Consider the following 16,518-nt stretch of genomic DNA (forward strand, 5'->3'; position numbering starts at 1 on the left):
AATCTCAACCAAAAAGAAGTAGGAAAGAAAACGGATGTACTGAAGAAGAAAAAAAAATCTTTACGATCAAGAAGCCTCATATAAGACACAATTATGTCCAAATATTTTAACACGTGGGAGGCAATTCAGAGGCTAAATGATAAGGGATCGTCTCTGTCATACTGCAAAAAGTGTGTGTGTGTGTGTGTGTGTGTGTGTGTGTGTGTGTGTGAGGGCTGGACTTTGTCCTCCGCTGCCGCTGAGTGTCCTTGTTTATCACGTGAGGGACACTGTCTAGGTTTTATCTTAGCTGTTGTGTGAAGCCATTGATCCTGAAATCAACCTCACTTAAGCTTACTTTTAAAAATATATATCACCACTATTACTGTTTTTTTATTAAGGAAGAGAGTCCTTGGAGTTGTTGTTTCCATTCGGAGAGGCAGCCATGATCAGCCGTAACTTCAAGAATGTGTTAGTGGTCTCAGTCGGGTTTCTGTCTCTGTTCACGGCTTACGGAGGGCTGCAGAGTTTACAGGTAAGTGGAACAGTTTATTATTATCATAAAAGGAGATTTCTCATATATTTTTCTTAAAAAAACACCACACTGTAGGGGTTGTGTTCTTAAGTTGAGTCCTGAAGAGACGCCTTCAGTGAATCATTGACCTACAGAACAACTTATTTCAATGCTTTTTTGCAATGACTCAGCTTAGAAGGAGAAATAAAGGGTACATGTCTTTTATTTGATTATGTTAAAACATGCAAACTGTTTCGCCCTTTAAATGAGATTACGTGCAGCTTAGACAAGCAGAGTTATGTAAACTCATTTGTGTATGCACAATTAACTTGTTGTCACAACGTCTTAGTTTGGTAAACAGCAGACAAACTTCTAATCCCCCCATCCATGAAGAAACGATCTAATCCGCACAGATGTGCTAATCAAATCAGAGGACATCCCCCCTCTGTGTGGCTCATCGTGTTTGAAAACGAGGTGCATTGAAAGGGTCCAAACACAGAGAAGTATCACTTTACTAACAGGAAGATAGGTCACATTAGAAAGTGACTGACACAGTGGAAATGTGCCATCACATCATGTACCGAACTGCCGTTCCCATCGTTCGCGCTGGGCCTCATGCAAGAACCAGGCGTGTACGAAGGAGCCTGGCAGGCTTCTTTAGGACCAGAACAACAAACTGCTCTTGCATGAGGCCCGTCCCTGTTTGTGCAGAGCAGTCTGAATGCAGAGGACGGGATGGGCGTGGCGTCTCTGAGTGTCATCTACGCCTCCATCATCGTCTCCTCCATGTTCCTGCCTCCCATCATGATCAAAAACCTGGGCTGTAAATGGACCATTGTGGCGGGCATGGCCTGCTACGTGTCATACTCTTTCGGAAACCTCTACCCTGGATGGTAATCAATTAGTCAATCCATGAAATGGATCGATTACTGCTCAAACTTTGGGTTTTGAGTTCTCAGCCGTTTTGTCCATTTTATATTCAAATCAGACAAAATTGATAAAAATATGATAAGTATGATAAAGTAAAAGATGAGAAGATATTGACCTACTTCAAGGGATCCCCTTTATCAGCGCAGTGTCACTAAGCGCAGGGCAAGTAAGTGTCCCTTCTCCCTCACGCAGGCCTCTCTTTGTTGTTTGGGTACAGAGCGGTCCTTGTGCAGCTGGAAGAAGGATTCAGATCATTTGTTTTAGTATCCAACTCCTCTTAAGTAAAATCCATTCAAGTATTGTATTGTATATGTAGTATTGTCAGCAAAGTATTAGTATTAAAAGTGAAAGTACTCATTGTGCAGTAAATAGTAGTCAGTGTTTTACTAATATCTATGATGTTTCTGGAGTACTGCTGTTATTTATGTGTATATTGCATCGTACAGCTGTACATGTTTTCAATTATTTTAGTACTGTTGGGTGCTTTAATCTTTAATAAAGCTGTTGTCGTGGCGATATTCGCCTTTGAAATGTAGAGGAGTAGAAGTATGAAGTAGCATTAACATACTCCAGTAAAATTAAAGTACATGTTTAAATATTTCAATCAGCTCTCAAATTAGCAAACCGTTGACAATCAATTAATTGATTAATTGTTTCCGGTAACTTCCTGTACTACTTCCACCATTAGAACTACTAGTCACATATTGCTGCTATTTTTTTTGTTTATTATGCTGTAAAAGTGTCAAGAGAAGCGTTGCAAAATGAGTCCCCTCTCCACCCTCTCAGGTACACCCTCATCCCTACCTCCGTGATCCTGGGTCTGGGTGGCTCTCCCCTGTGGTCGGCTAAGTGCACCTACCTGACCATCTCCGGGAACCTGCAGGGAGCCAAGGAAGGCAAGAAAGGATCCAACGTCATCAACCAATACTTCGGCATCTTCTTTTTTATCTTCCAGTCATCTGCCGTGTGGGGAAACCTCATGTCATCGCTCATCTTTCAACAGGACACCAACATAGGTAGGGCGACCGCTGCAGCGCAATCATGTGGAGGAGATTTTTGTGATCAATGTGTAAAAAATAAACCCAGTACGCATAATAAGTCTTTATATTGTGAGTAATTCCCAACAAAGTGCTGCACTTAACTGCCATTTGGACATGTAGTTAACTTGATTATTGCCATTTTAATCTTCTTTATACTCCCTCTTCACTTAATTTCAAAACAGAATAGAACACTGATTTATTTATATACTATTGGACAACTTACTGCACTACATGAAACAATACCTGGAATGAGTTTTTCATTGTACATTTTCTCTTGAACTTCTGTGTGCCCTATAGGTTATTTTGACATGGTTCATCCATAAATATTGATCACAGAGTGTAATCTGCTTTCTGGTCCATCTTCCATCTTCCAAAATATGGACCAAGAATAACACCTCAAAATAAAGCCCAGTAAAGTAAATGTACTTGTATCCCGTGTCTAGCTGTTACCAACAAACCCATTAGTGGTCTAACTGCTGGATTACAAATTTAAGAGGAAATACCCCGAGGTGTGTGCAAGGCTGTATCTCGTTTTATTGGTGTTGATGCTCTCCAGCTTATCAGTTCATTCCATGACAGGTGTCAAGGATGAGGGGAAGGCAGGACTCAAACGCAGAGTTTCTGAAAAAACAAAAAGACTTTAATAGTCAAAAGGTTCTCAAAAGCAAAAAGGCCAAGGGGCAAAAACAAGGACAGGAACCTGGAACATGACCTTTGGAAGATTAACAATGACGCGACAAGAGACACACATAGTTTAAATACAATAGGGAGGTGCAGGTGATTGGAAACAGCTGGAAACAATCATGACAGACAGACAATCACAGGGACAGGACAAGGCAGGAAGTGACGTGACCCAGGAAGACATGATGCAGAACTACAAAATAAAACAAGACGTGAACCCAAACCGTGACAACAGGTGCATTTCTTGGAAGAAGAACAGAACCTTTCTATCACTATTTCTGTGCTGATTTGGGGCACAATATTTAGTTAAACTATCAACTATTAACTATAACATGTTTTAAATAGTACCCTCGACACCACATTGTCCACACAGGCCTTTTTATAACTCGAGTTTTCTCTCTAAAATGTTCCCTTTATAACAATAATACTCATCAATAACATTTTTGATAATGCAATACCTGCTGAAATACTGGTAGAAATGAGTAGAAACTCATTTCCCCCCATAAAAAATAGAATATTTGATTTGTCTCCTGCGCCTTTTCTCAGTGAAGATTACTCGTTTCAGTGAAATGCGTCTATGTTTGTTTATCTTGACAGCGCTCATCCCGGACGAGCAGCTGCAGACTTGTGGAGCGGCGAACTGCGGCCTCAACATCAGCATCAACGGCACGACCACCAGACCGACTCAGGCGCTGGTGCAGACGCTCGTCGGATGTTACATCGGTAACGGAATCACATGACAAACACTAAACAGGGATGTTCTTCAATAAGAGTCCCTAAACACACCGGCACCGACCGAAACGTTTATTTAAGTCGCACTTTGGTTGGTGCCTCTTTGTTTTCTCACACCTATTTTACTGTATGTTCACACATCTATACAATTCACTCTCAGCCGCCTCCTTAAATACTGCAGTTGACCTCAGAGGGAAACATGTTATAGATATTGAGCCATAGACATATTGTTTGTATAATAACTTTTACAGCAAAATGTTAAAACGATCATCACTACGACACCCTGAGCTCTTCTTTAACGCGCCGATAGTCATCAGAGAGACAAGAATCAGCTCTCGCAAGTTTATTGGACCGCTGTGCCTGGTTAACAGTCCGTGTCGTCTGCCCTCTGTCGCGTGGCAGGAGTGGGTCTGCTGGCCATGCTCATTGTGGCGGTATTTCTGGACAACGTCGACAGGGAGCAGTCCAGCCAGTTCCGTGAGAACCGGGAGCCGTTCTGCCAAACCTTCCTGGCTACGTTCAGACTGCTGAAGGACTGGAGGCTGCTGACCCTCATCCCTCTCACCATGTATAGCGGCTTCGAACAGAGCTTCCTCTCGGGGGAGTACACCAAGGTGAAGAGACCTCAGTGATAGGCACATGAGGCCCCAGATGTTTGGGAAAGTGTTATTGCAGTCATTCCCCCTTCTGCCGTGAATTTCCTACCAAATTTCTATCAAAACTACCCTGCGCTTTTCTGCTTCAATGTCAAAATATGTTGCCTACATTACCCACAATGCCAGCTGATCCACTGACAGATGTACGAACTGGACATGTATGGGATATGAGGCATTATATGTGACATATTAGATGTATAATGACTGTCTTTGTAAACCCATGACGCGTGTCCTTGCAGAACTATGTAACGTGTGCATTGGGGATCCATTTTGTCGGCTATGTGATGATGTGCTTTGGAGCCAGCAACTCCCTTTGCTCCTTTCTGTTTGGGAGACTCGCTCGGTACACCGGAAGAACTGCGTTGTTCGCCATAGGTAAAAAAAAAAACTGTTTTATATAAGATTATTTTCCAAGGAGAGTATTCACTCTGTTGTCCTCACACACGTCTGGTTACTGAACCGATGAGAAAGACACTGTTGTACTGTGGTGAAAGACTTTGACAACCCAATGAAAACACGTCCTAAATACACAAGGGAAGGTCAATAAACACACAAAGAACAGAAGTAAAATCAACTGGAAACACTGCAATCAAAGGCAAAAGAAAATGACCGCACAGCAGTATCGTCATTAAAAAATACTTATATCACAGTAAAAATTATGCCATAGTGTGTTCGCTGTCAGTCTTTTACTATTAAGTATGATGTTTCTGGATTAATAATGCAGTTTTATTAATGTATCAACTCCTGAATGTACTGCTGACTGTTTAATCTACAGCAGCAATTCCCAAACTCAAGAATGCCAAAACATAATGATTAAATTACCTTAAGAATTTAACCAAAATCAAACATCCGCAAGCAAAAATCCGTCTCGCGCGAGCAAAAGTTCGTCTCCGCGAGGTATTTGCTCGCTTGCGAAACGTGAACTTCGTTGCTCGCGAGGAGAATCTCTGCTCGCGCTCGAAGGAGTTTTCTACGCACTCGCTGTTGTTCTTTTTGACAGTAAGGTGGAGACGGTGCTTTCAGGGTCCGATCGATGTGCGAGGTGCGTCCGCTCCCGCCGCCCCCTCGCCATCCACGCCTTAAATCTTCGGCTGCTTTTAGAATAACTTATTTTCACCGTTAAGATGGTTCAGCTACTGTAGAGAAAAGGGCACCGTCTCTCGCTCTTTAATCTCATCAAGTGCTCGGCAAGAACGACAGCTTTGTTTCTCCCACGCGCCCTGAAACAAGCTCCATATGTCACGCGCTTGAGCGCCGCTCAGCATCTCGCCGTCGTAGACCGAGCTTTGGCATGTTCGGCAGAGCGCCTTGAGCGCCGTGTACAACCAGTATGGATCAACCGATTAACCAATTGATCCATATATATAAGGCGCTCCGGATTATAAAGCACTGTCGTTTTTTTGAGAAAATTAAAGCCTTTTAAGTGCGCCTTGGAGTGCGGAAAATGCGGTATATTTACTTTAATACTACAAGAGGGCGCCCCATTTGTTGAACAAGGACAGGCGGACAAGAGCAGCCGAGCGAGAGCCTTATTGTTTTATTAATCTGTCCGTTTAAATTGTTTGTGCTTCATCAACTAATGTTTCACATAACTAATGTGCCGAATCATGAATATTTTTATATTAATTTCAAACTTTTAAAAATTGAAAATGAAAGCTTTTTATTTATTTATTGTAAATGACTTCTCGCGGCCCACCTGCAGTACCTTCGCGGCCCACCAGGGGGTGGCCCACACTTTGGGAATCGCTGATGTACAGCAATGCAATTCATATCATATTCCATAACACCATCATGTGTTTGGAGCATCACTGTTGATTACAGAAGTAAACACATTACATTACATTCCTCCACCGCTCTAATCCATGATTACACAGAGACCAAACCACACTATGTAATGTGTGAGTGAAGTGCTGACGTTTATCCGTCTGTTTTCAGCTGCTCTGGCCAACTTCGCCTGTATCATAGCTCTCCTGTTCTGGAGGCCCCATCCTGATAACCTGGCCGTCTTTTTTGTGTTTCCTGCTCTGTGGGGAATGGCGGACGCCATCTGGCAAACTCAGACCAACGGTAAAAAAAACATTTGTGTCCCCCAACTCCTGTCATGCAAATGGTTGTTTTATCGGGGTGGATCCTTCTGCTTTCTGTCCCGCAGCTCTCTATGGCATCCTCTTCTCACGGGACAAAGAGGCTGCATTCGCCAACTACCGTATGTGGGAGTCACTCGGTTTTGTTATTGCCTTCGCTTACAGCACCTTCATATGTCTGGAGTATAAACTGTACATTCTGCTGGCGGTTCTGCTGCTGACCGCCATCACTTACCCCATAGTGGAGTACCACGAACACAAGCACCCCACTCTGCCCGTGGAGGAGGGGAGCAACCTAACTAGCAAAGCCGTTCAAAGAGACGAGAGCAACATTATTTGCCAGACAAAAATTTAATTTTTAAAATCCTGGTCTGGTTTATAATACTTATGCCTAAATCCTGAAATGAGTAGTATTTCCTCTCAGAGATGTTCTATCCGGATCTGTGCAATCCTCAATCTAACATATTTCCTCTAGCAGCATTTTTCCTATTTTTATAAATAGCACTCCGCTGACGATAAAAAAATGCTTAATCAATGTATCAATAATTTAACTTTTGTGTCAAAATACAACATCATTGATGTTGTGGACAATGATTTTGTCCAACAGACAGTCGCTGCCTCCCGTCACCCCCCGTTTTGTGTTGATATGACTCCTTCTGTTTGTGATTTTAAGGGGACGAGTGTCCAATTTAAGGCCCTCAGAGTTCTCTGCTCTTTGCATATGATGCGGTTCCAAGCTCACTTTCGCTCTTATCAGTTGGACGTCCATCTCATGAGAGCAGTAGTTTCAAGTGGAAAAGGCTCAAGGTAACTACAAAGACCTCATAGCTTTAGTACAATACTTGAGTACATGTACTTGCATTTCACCACTGTAGCATGTGAGGTTTTTGTAATAATGTCTTTACAGTCACAGCATTCAAAATGTCTTACTGTTTTAACAATATTTTTTATATTGTAATAAAAACTAATGCTTGTTGGATTAAGTATCTGGACATTTCTGTGCATTAACCAATTGATTGATTCAGTGCCGTATCAACATCAGGTCAACCAAACCTCCATTTAAATAAAGAAAGAAATAAAGAACATACAAGGCCGCTAAGCTGCATTTCAAATGGTGCTTTTATTGCAATGTGTTGCATTCCCACATTCATAGATGTTATAGATTTGTTAGTCAAAGCATCACTTCATCAAGGTTGGCATCCTCACCTTGGTAAAGAAAAAGCAGAAGGGTAAAATGCACAAGGTGATTGTATTTTTGAGTGTAGTAGAGAACGTGTGTTTGTGAATGTTTTTTTATGTATGTCTGTGTGTGTAAACTTGCCACAGCCACGAAACACATGAATGAACAAAACCTCCCAAATTTAGATTTCCAGTAGAAGCAACCAAAAAGAGTGTTTGTTTGTTTGTCCGGCAGCCTCCTGCAAGATTTCACGTTGCACACCTTGCGGGTGGGGAGGGGGGGTTCGGGGGTATTGACAGAGACAGAGAGAGAGAAAAAGAGAAAATATAACATGCATAAAATTCTCCCAGATGAACACAGTCACTCATATAGTCTCGTGATAGCTGCTCCGATGCCTCTTTTAAAACACAAACTTTACATGAGTGTAATATACAAAAATGGACAGAAATGAGTAAAATGTATCATATATATTTATTTATATTAATTTGTACAAGGGAGAAAGTGGAACCTTGGTCATTTCTTCTCAAATTCTCCAGAGAAAGCATTACCCCCCCCCCCCCCAAAAAAAGTGGTGAGTTAATACGTTTCTGATCCTCATCCAACCTCCGTGCAATATTATAATAACTGATGCCGTTCACACAGAGCAGAAAACACTTTTGAACACCTGCAACAGGAATGAGATTTAAGAGCTATACAGCCTTAGCAGGTGCACATGTACCGGTTTGGACCAATGACAAGCGAGGATGCATCTGATCGCTCCTCTCATTGATGGGACACGTTTCACGTGTCACAGTTCTTCTGCACGACTCCCTTCCACATGCGACAAGGCCGACGAGCAACACAGCGGCGTGCGTCCTCACGAGGTCAGTGCACAGCGTTTCATGGACAGCAGAGGTCAAGTCTCACGCAGCCAGACTTTTGCGGACTAAAGAAAGACGTGTCTGCTGGTCCCGTGTTTGCCAGCAGGAATGTTCTGAGAGTTGTCGGTTGACAGCGGGGAGGGGGGGGGGGGGCGTAACCTGAAGAAGATTGGCATAGTAGATATACTGGTTGGTGTGGACACAGAAAGGCCAGAGACACGTTCCAGAGCAGGTAGAAGGTGTGTAACATTTCTAGTCGTCGATGGGACAGTGGGTTACGAGTTCTTCCTAAAGAACCTGAGCTTCACTTTCGTGGTACATTCAGGGGACTTAACTCCATCTCCAAATACAATACAGATCTGATTGAGACTATTTCTGATGGCCTTTCCACTCCTAAGAAAATCTGATATAAAGTGCAAAATTAGATTGTATTTGCAAATTCCTGGAATAATTTGATTCGTCTACGTGTGTAAAAAAGTCATTTAAAATACAGTAAACTTTAATTTTTTTTATAAAAAAGTGAAAAAAGGTTTTAAAAAAACCCTGGCTAACAAGGTTGTAATTGTTAAACAGCAAAAGAGCAATTTTCACTGCAGAAAATATATACACGAGGCACCTTAAGTTTGGTATAAAGTATTCAGTTAATGGAGAAAAGAAATTCCAAGAATGAGCTTAAAAGCTGAGAGGTCATCAGATCACTAGATTCACCGGACTAACTGAAGGGGCTTCTCCTTAACCGTTTGTGTAAAGGAAATACTTTGCCTATGACATCAATGATTTAGTGTTGCTCCAGTGTTAATTCTACATACCTACGTTGACGTTAGGAAATGCTGTTTGTTCAGTAAGGTGCATAGCGATCGGTTTGCAATGTTTTCTTTTTTTTTTTTTTTTTCTTCCTGTAAACAAATGACAGCACTTCAGGCACAAAAAAAAAGACCTCGTTGGCGTCCCCCAAAAGGGAAACAACTTCCGGCTACTGCAAAGGACAGATTGTGTTTAGGACGTAACGAGCGAGGACAGACAGACTCGGCGAAAGCGAGCGGCAGCAGAACGTCGCGGCGAGGAAGGCGGGAGGAGAGCGCCGACGCTACGTTGTGACTTGTCCAGTGATGATGAGGTTTGCATATGATATCCATCAAACGCCTCCAAGCTTTGGTCATTTACTACTAGGACATATGCAAAAAAAAGTCAATCAGTCAAACTCATATACAACAACGAGGCAATGCTTCTCCGTAAAAACCAAGGCTCCACCCTCCCACCCTGCTTAAACTTTTGAAAAACAGAATTAAATATGGCCTTATTTTTGTGTCTTTTTCTTTTTTAAATGAACCCGTATATAAAAAGCCAGTCCACGCTGCTTCTCTCTCAGTAAAATCACATTCAGCAGTCGCTAAACCTTCTCTGGCATAGTTATCTGAAAGCCCCACAAGTTCTGTGGGGGGTCTAAAGAGCGAAAAGAAGAAAAGAATCAAACCAGGACATCTCCCCTTTTCCATCTTGGAGAACACCAGATATACAGTATTAATCACTTACACACATACACTCTCACTGATAGTCATATACATACATACATCAGAAAAATAAAAAAGTAGAAAATAAAAACAGAAAATAAGAACATGACTGAGGCGGGTAGTTTTTTTCATTTTTTTTTTTCATCCTTTTTTCTACCACAAACTCGGAGCACTGCTTTTTTGTTGATTTCGAACAAATATTCACATTTCTCTGTTATATACATTATGTTAACATCGTGTGTTATAAAATAACCTTGTACCTTGTTAAGTGTAGTGAGGAAGGAGCGACTGTTTTCCACTCAATGGCTGTTCCAAAAACATAAAGTTAAAAAGATTACATTGGTTGTATTTGGCATGTTTTTAATGAGCTGACAGTTGCGGTTTTCTGAAGTTAGTAAAGTTGTAGAGGAAACCGTTTTCATAGGAATGCCTATTCCACGCAGAAAAGAAAGGAAGGAGGAAAGCGGGAGGGTCATCAATACTGAATGTGGGAAATCATCAGAACGGATAAGCAAGAGGCAGAAACTGGCAATGAACCCCCACCCAAAAAATACGAATTCTTCCATTTTATGCAGCTTCCATCTCTTTTGAGTATTTCACCCAGCGGCCGAGCCGTGGCACCGGAGTGTCCGACCGCTGAATTCACACTGTGAGAACCACCGTCAGTTAAAAACCCAAGTGGCCAGTTGCTCAGGAAGCTCGTCACTGACTTGGATTGAGAGCTTCCTCCTTCATCATCAGCACTGCCTGGGAAAGAAATGCACACGCAGGCCTTTAACAGCTGCAGTCTCTACATTTTAGCTTGGAACCATAAAGAACTCAAGGCTTTCTTTCCTTATAATGACTTTTATTAAGGAGGAGGATTCAGTTCACTGTGGAAGTACTCTACTCTGGGAAACCAACAACACAAGGGTAGAAATGCAAAGTCTCAGTTGGAGGTAGAGAGGGGGACAGGGGTTTAATCTGAGACATCTCACATTAGCTTGTGCGGAGGTAAAATATGACAGTCCTGAATCTTAAAAATGATCCGGTGATGGTCATTTCTTGAGGGTCAAAAATTTCAAATTTTCTTCTTTGCTAATAAATACGTAGTTCTTAAAATGTATGAAGAAATTAGCGTCCACTAGTTACAGCAATTTGGTGCTTTTCTGTGGTTCATATACCTCAAATTGAATGTCAAAATAAACGCTGTGATGAAACACACATAAAAAAAATACTGACAGATTCATCTCCCCTAAACCTCCCAATGTATATTTTTTTGTTTGTATATTTTGAACGTAAGTGCTTGATAGGCATCCCTGTTGAATCAAAGCAGGTGGAGCAGAAATGGGACTTTTCTGATCGAAGGAGGCACTCACAGTGTGAGAACATGGTCAAAAGGAAAGACATTCAGACATAACTCCTGCCTGACGGAATAATGAGGTAATAAAAAGGTGCTCAAATGGTGGTTTCTAATAAATACACACACAGAAAACTAGAATCTCAGAAAAGACTTTCCTGCGTTTAGGACTTCTCTAATAACAAAGAGTAGACCTGGCAGATTTGACAGAAGACGACCTTTGTGGTCGTTACGAATCCCCAAATGTTCCCTGATGAAAATACTCCAGCGCCACTTCCGTCCTCTTCATCCATACTTTGGGTACAGCGTGCCAGATGTTTGCTTTTGCATGATATTCAGATCAGTTGTTTCTTGACATTAATGTAGTCACGTTACGAGTGTTTAGAGGCAACGTCACAGCAGGTTTTCTCAATCCTTATTCCTAACTTCCATGTGTGCTGTGAGGTCTGCAGAGGTCCATTATCGCTGAGAGGAACAGTGTCTGACTGAGCAACAGTAGTGGACAGAAAACTGCACGTGTGTTTAGCCGGTGGAGAGAAGACTTCATCAGGGAAGGGGGGAGGGAGAGGATGGGTGGAATCCTCCCCCATAAAACAAATCATAAAACACTGATTCAACAGGAATGCAGGAAAGATTGAAAAAAAAGAAAAAAGAAAACCTTGCGACACAACCCGTCCTGCTTTGTCAAATGAATCCTCCATCACAGCTTTGTTAGGAACTTCTATTCCTAAAGCCTCTACGTAAATGTCATTATATAGCAACAACATCCAAAAAGTGCGTCATTAGGTTTTACTGTGACGACAGGTCCGATGGTGGTTGCGGGCTCGGTACCATTGGTGTCACCGGAGGACTCGTCGTCACAGCAAAGAACACTCCTTGACGTATCGTTAATGCTTTTCTTGTTTGTTTCTTTTAATACAATGGTTACAACACAACTTCTCGAAAAGTACTTGTACATACATGGGAATAAAAAGAAAGAAAGAAGACGGCTAAATAGCTCCCTGGATGCCACGAGAGAAAGCAAAGCGATCAAGCATGTTTCTTTTTCTCCTTGCCTTGCGAGAGCGGCGCAGCGTCTTGTGGCGCAGCGTCTTGTGGCGCGGCATCTCGTAGCGCGGAGTGAGAGGCCCACAGGAGCAGCGCAGTTCCAAGCTACATTTCATAATCAAATCGCTTTAAAATATTTCACATTTTGGATGATGGAATTACTTTCTCATCTACCCGCAACATGAGGCGGTATTACAATATCATGGTGCCAAAAATAAATCTCCCACGAACTGATATTAGGATAAAAAAAAAAAAGTCCTGCTGTTAGTTAATTTTTTTCTTTTTAAAAGGGAAAGCAGTGACATGAAAAGTCTTTGTCCTTCTGTACTGTACAATACCACCCGTCTGCATGGTGCACATGCCATGGCAAACAACACTGATAGGCTGAGAGATAGTATATATATGAGAGAGAGAGAGAGAGAGAAGAGAGAAGAGAGGAGAGAGAGAGAGAGAGAGAGAGAGAGAGCCCGACAGGGCTCTGTATTCACAGCTGCTGAGGTGAGGGGTAAAATGTGATGGACAGACATTAAATAATTATAACAGTCGCATTTTCTTATACTTAAAAAAAAATAAAATAAAAAAAACTCCCAGGGGGGAGGGAGAAAGACATGTAAGTTCCAAACTGAGCAGCATCCCGTCTGTCTTCCATCCATCCATCCAATCTTGCTGTTGTCAAAGCTTATTCTGATTTAGAAGAAAAAGTTGATGATGATGGTGGTGAGAGCAGAATATTTAAAACAAAACAACAAAAAAAAGACATTGATAGAATACGTAGAAGAAGCGGAGCTTGGAAAAACTCAAACTTCCACCAGGCACCGCAACTGATGGATAGAGACAGTCACAGAACCAGCTGATACTGAGCTCCTATCCCACAATGCCACAGAGGTCTGAAACCTTAACATTCCCACATCGCTGAGAGACCGCTAGAGGAAAACAACAAGACAAACAAACAAAAAAAAACAAAAAAAAACAAACAACAGAGGTGCTGCTGTGTGGGATACCCGCACACATAAAATGATGAGCTCAGCTGTACGCTGCAACTCGTGCTCCCAAGATGCACTGCTGCGGCCACAACGACGGCCCGACAGAAACTGTCCCATCAGAAAAGAAAGAGGAGGCCGGCCCTGATTTGACAGTGACGACAACTTGGCAAATCTACAATGACGTCGCAGTTGTTTTCTTGGGTCAGGAAGCAGGAAGTAGGTCACCAAGGAATGAGCAGCAAGACAACACTGCCTTTAAATAGGCTGAGGCAGACAGACAGGTCGTCAGACAGATTAGACAGGCAGTTTAAATACACTGCTGCTCCTTCTGACTCTGAGTCTTTTCTTTAAGTACTGGGCGGTTAAAACAACGAACCCCGAATCCCCTGCGCGCCCGCCTGTGAAACCCCACAAGAGCCGGACCGCCCGGCACCCTGCTCGCGTCCAAAACATCTATCCAACCGTCCAAATAAAGTGAGACAGAAACGGCAACGCCTTCTGGTGCACCGGCCTCTGAGGAGGAGGCGTCGTCGAAGTGAGAAGTAGAGGGAGCACAGGAGAGCAGAGGGCGTCGCGGGCTCGTCACTCGGTAAGCAGCTGCTGCAGCAGGCTCTTCTGCTGAGCCTGGTTGTTCTGGGAGACCTGCGGCACGACGGGGGTCCTCTGGGAGGCTGCGGCGGCGATGGAGCCCGGGTTCAGGTAGGAGTCACCGCCGACCAGGTTCACCGTGCACTGGACGTCGGCGAACACCTGCAGCGGCTGCACCTACAGAAACAGAACCACCAATTACAAGAGGCGTCTTCATACGTTCCAGAAGTTTCGATTGATTGATTCGATTGATCCATACCAAAACCAAACGATAACACTTATATACACTTGAGTAGTTGCGATGCCGACCGAGGTGTCTGTACTGAAATGTAGTTCTTTATTTATTTATATAATGCCATAAGGTTTTCTTTCCTTTGATTTAGAACAAACTAGCAAAACCAGAGTGATGACAGGGCATATGTATATAATAAAACAAACCTTTTAATTTTAAATTAAAACTTCAGGAAGACGTGCCACAAAGCCAAATGGTTAGATGGGTGGCTGTCTCGAATTTTCCTCCATCGACACTGTCCGGTTCTGGAGCCCCACTCACCTGCTGGTCGCTGCACACCGAACCGGCGTTGCTGAGGTTACTGTTGCTCGGGTCAACCACCTGCCCCATGGGAGATAATGAGCCGACGCCCCCCGAGCCTCCGGCCATGGAGACGGTGATGCTCATGTTTTTGTAAACCCCCTGCTGGCCAAAAGCCTGCCCTGCACTCTGTCCCGACTGACTGAACAGGCTGCGGGGCGCGGCGAGAGAAGACAGCTCGTTACACCGAGAACACGAGCGAGGGCCTCGTACTGATTTATCGACGCAATAAACAGGGGGATCTGATTGCAGCTGTGTAAACTTTCTGACCTGTTGCCTCCCATGCCGGTCTGTTGCCAGCTCTTCATTTCTGTTGACTGGTAGCCAGGGGGTGGGGCTTGTTGAAGCAAAGCACCCTGGGAGGCGGAGGTTTGAGGTGACAACAATGGGCTCGTGGGGCTCATCTCAGGAGGGAAGGATGGGTCCTGCTGGGAGTTTGCTTTGAAAGTGGAAAAGCAAAAAAAAAAAGCTTGAGTTCAACATTCAATCTTGTATCTATTTCGAAAAATAAATATGAAGACACACTTGGCAACTTTGTCCTATTTGAATTATTGCCTTTATCTTTTGCCCGAGCTTTGGTTTCACAGTCCACCTCTGTTGTACATGGACTCAACCCATAAACACAGCGCTTAAATCTTTTAGGCACGGCCAATAATAAAACATCCGTTAGTAGACTTTATGGATCAGGAATTTGCGATACCTTTCTAGTACTACTACTACTCTTGTTCAAATGCAGCAGATGCTCATTCTGGTCCTACAAAAAACGTGTTTCCTTGAACACACCTGGACCTCCAAACTGCTGAAACAGGCCCTGCGGCAAGGCGGAGTTTACGGCGGTGCTGAACTGGCCCTGCACTCCGCCGATCAGCGGCGGGCTGTTCAGAGGAGCTCTTCCGGGCAGCTTGTTGTCCAGAGGGCCCCCGGTAAGGGAGCTGAAGTGACTAGGTGAGGTAGGGGATTTAGCCACCAAAGGGTACCCTGGTGGGAAGTTGAACTGCTGTTGCAGCTGAGGCGTCGACGGCGGAGCTTTTGGGAGCCCGGCTGCTCCGGTGGGCCCCGCGGCGCCGGCGGTGTTCTGTCTCATCAGAAGGACCTTCTGCTGGAAAAGCTGTCGCTGACGGTGCTGGATGCTGTAGAGCTCCCTCTGACGCTGGGCCAGCATCTGGGCGTTCAGCGGAGGCTACGGAGACACGTTGTGCAGCAGGGGACATTACCATCTTATCTTCACTGAGTCAGAATAACCACACACATTGCATACGTAAAGAGAACAGATGTTTGGTGGTCTTTCCGGCTCTGTGACAACTGTGAGCTGTGTGTGTTCAGGTTTAGCACGGGGGCCCACCTGTGAGGGCATTTGAGGCTGTTGAACTCCCTGACGGAGCCCCATGTTCACCTGCTGGGCGCCTCCAGGAAACGGATTAACGCCCGCCATCCTGTTCTGGAGCGGAGACAGAAAAATAAGCAGCGGTCAGAAAGGTGTCAAAGAGGATGAGCAGGGAGGGGATGATGAGAACAGAGGGAAGTACAAGGAGACCGAAGGAAAGATGACGGCGAGGAGAGGGTGTTGAATATTAGGGATGATAAAGGAAAATGAAGAGGGGGTATTTGTATAAGAGCATTTCAATTGATATTTAGAAAATGAACTCAGAGAGCTTTTGTGATGCAATATCATATAAGTCGATTAGTTGTGCAATTCTTTACATTTCAGCTTTTGTAATTCAATGCTACGGGTAATTGACTTGTAATCCACCAATTGAAATTTACTCTGTTGATTCCAATTTGGGTTTTTAAACATAATATTT

General features: G+C 43.5%; 2 protein-coding genes across 14 annotated transcripts in view; one reads left to right on the plus strand and one right to left on the minus strand.

Annotated features, from left to right (window-relative positions):
* The first annotated feature begins 259 nt into the window (after nt 1–259).
* On the plus strand, nt 260–7,599 carry unc93a (unc-93 homolog A). Its single transcript, XM_040160257.2, has 8 exons — nt 260–514; nt 1,205–1,386; nt 2,210–2,439; nt 3,742–3,867; nt 4,279–4,490; nt 4,772–4,907; nt 6,468–6,599; nt 6,685–7,599. Exons 1-8 carry the CDS (start codon nt 425–427, stop codon nt 6,969–6,971), a joined length of 1,395 nt encoding a protein of 464 aa, XP_040016191.1. The 5' UTR covers nt 260–424; the 3' UTR covers nt 6,972–7,599.
* A 2,911-nt stretch (nt 7,600–10,510) lies between these two features.
* Nucleotides 10,511–16,518, minus strand: part of ncoa1 (nuclear receptor coactivator 1) — a 40,120-nt gene continuing 34,112 nt past the window's right edge. For 12 of the 13 annotated variants that reach the window (XM_078093007.1, XM_078093015.1, XM_078093008.1 and 9 more), the window contains 5 exons: nt 16,059–16,154; nt 15,500–15,896; nt 14,987–15,155; nt 14,678–14,867; nt 10,511–14,301 (listed from right to left, as the gene is read on the minus strand). In XM_078093007.1, the coding sequence (XP_077949133.1) occupies nt 14,119–14,301; nt 14,678–14,867; nt 14,987–15,155; nt 15,500–15,896; nt 16,059–16,154 (1,035 nt within the window). In that variant the 3' untranslated portion in view covers nt 10,511–14,118. The remainder of the gene's footprint in view (nt 14,302–14,677; nt 14,868–14,986; nt 15,156–15,499; nt 15,897–16,058; nt 16,155–16,518) is intronic. The other variant, XM_078093006.1, reaches the window with a different exon arrangement.

Source organism: Gasterosteus aculeatus, chromosome 18, assembly GCF_964276395.1.
Source record: "Gasterosteus aculeatus chromosome 18, fGasAcu3.hap1.1, whole genome shotgun sequence".
Taxonomy (NCBI): domain Eukaryota; kingdom Metazoa; phylum Chordata; class Actinopteri; order Perciformes; family Gasterosteidae; genus Gasterosteus; species Gasterosteus aculeatus.

What these genes read in the sequence shown, in the direction of transcription:
- unc93a (XM_040160257.2), top strand. Translation starts at nt 425, where the DNA reads ATGATCAGCCGTAACTTCAAGAATGTGTTAGTGGTCTCAGTCGGGTTT. An exon ending in GAGGGCTGCAGAGTTTACAG is followed by an intron (nt 515 to 1,204) that starts GTAAGTGGAACA and finishes CTGTTTGTGCAG; the next exon opens with AGCAGTCTGAATGCAGAGGA. An exon ending in GCTCGTCGGATGTTACATCG is followed by an intron (nt 3,868 to 4,278) that starts GTAACGGAATCA and finishes GTCGCGTGGCAG; the next exon opens with GAGTGGGTCTGCTGGCCATG.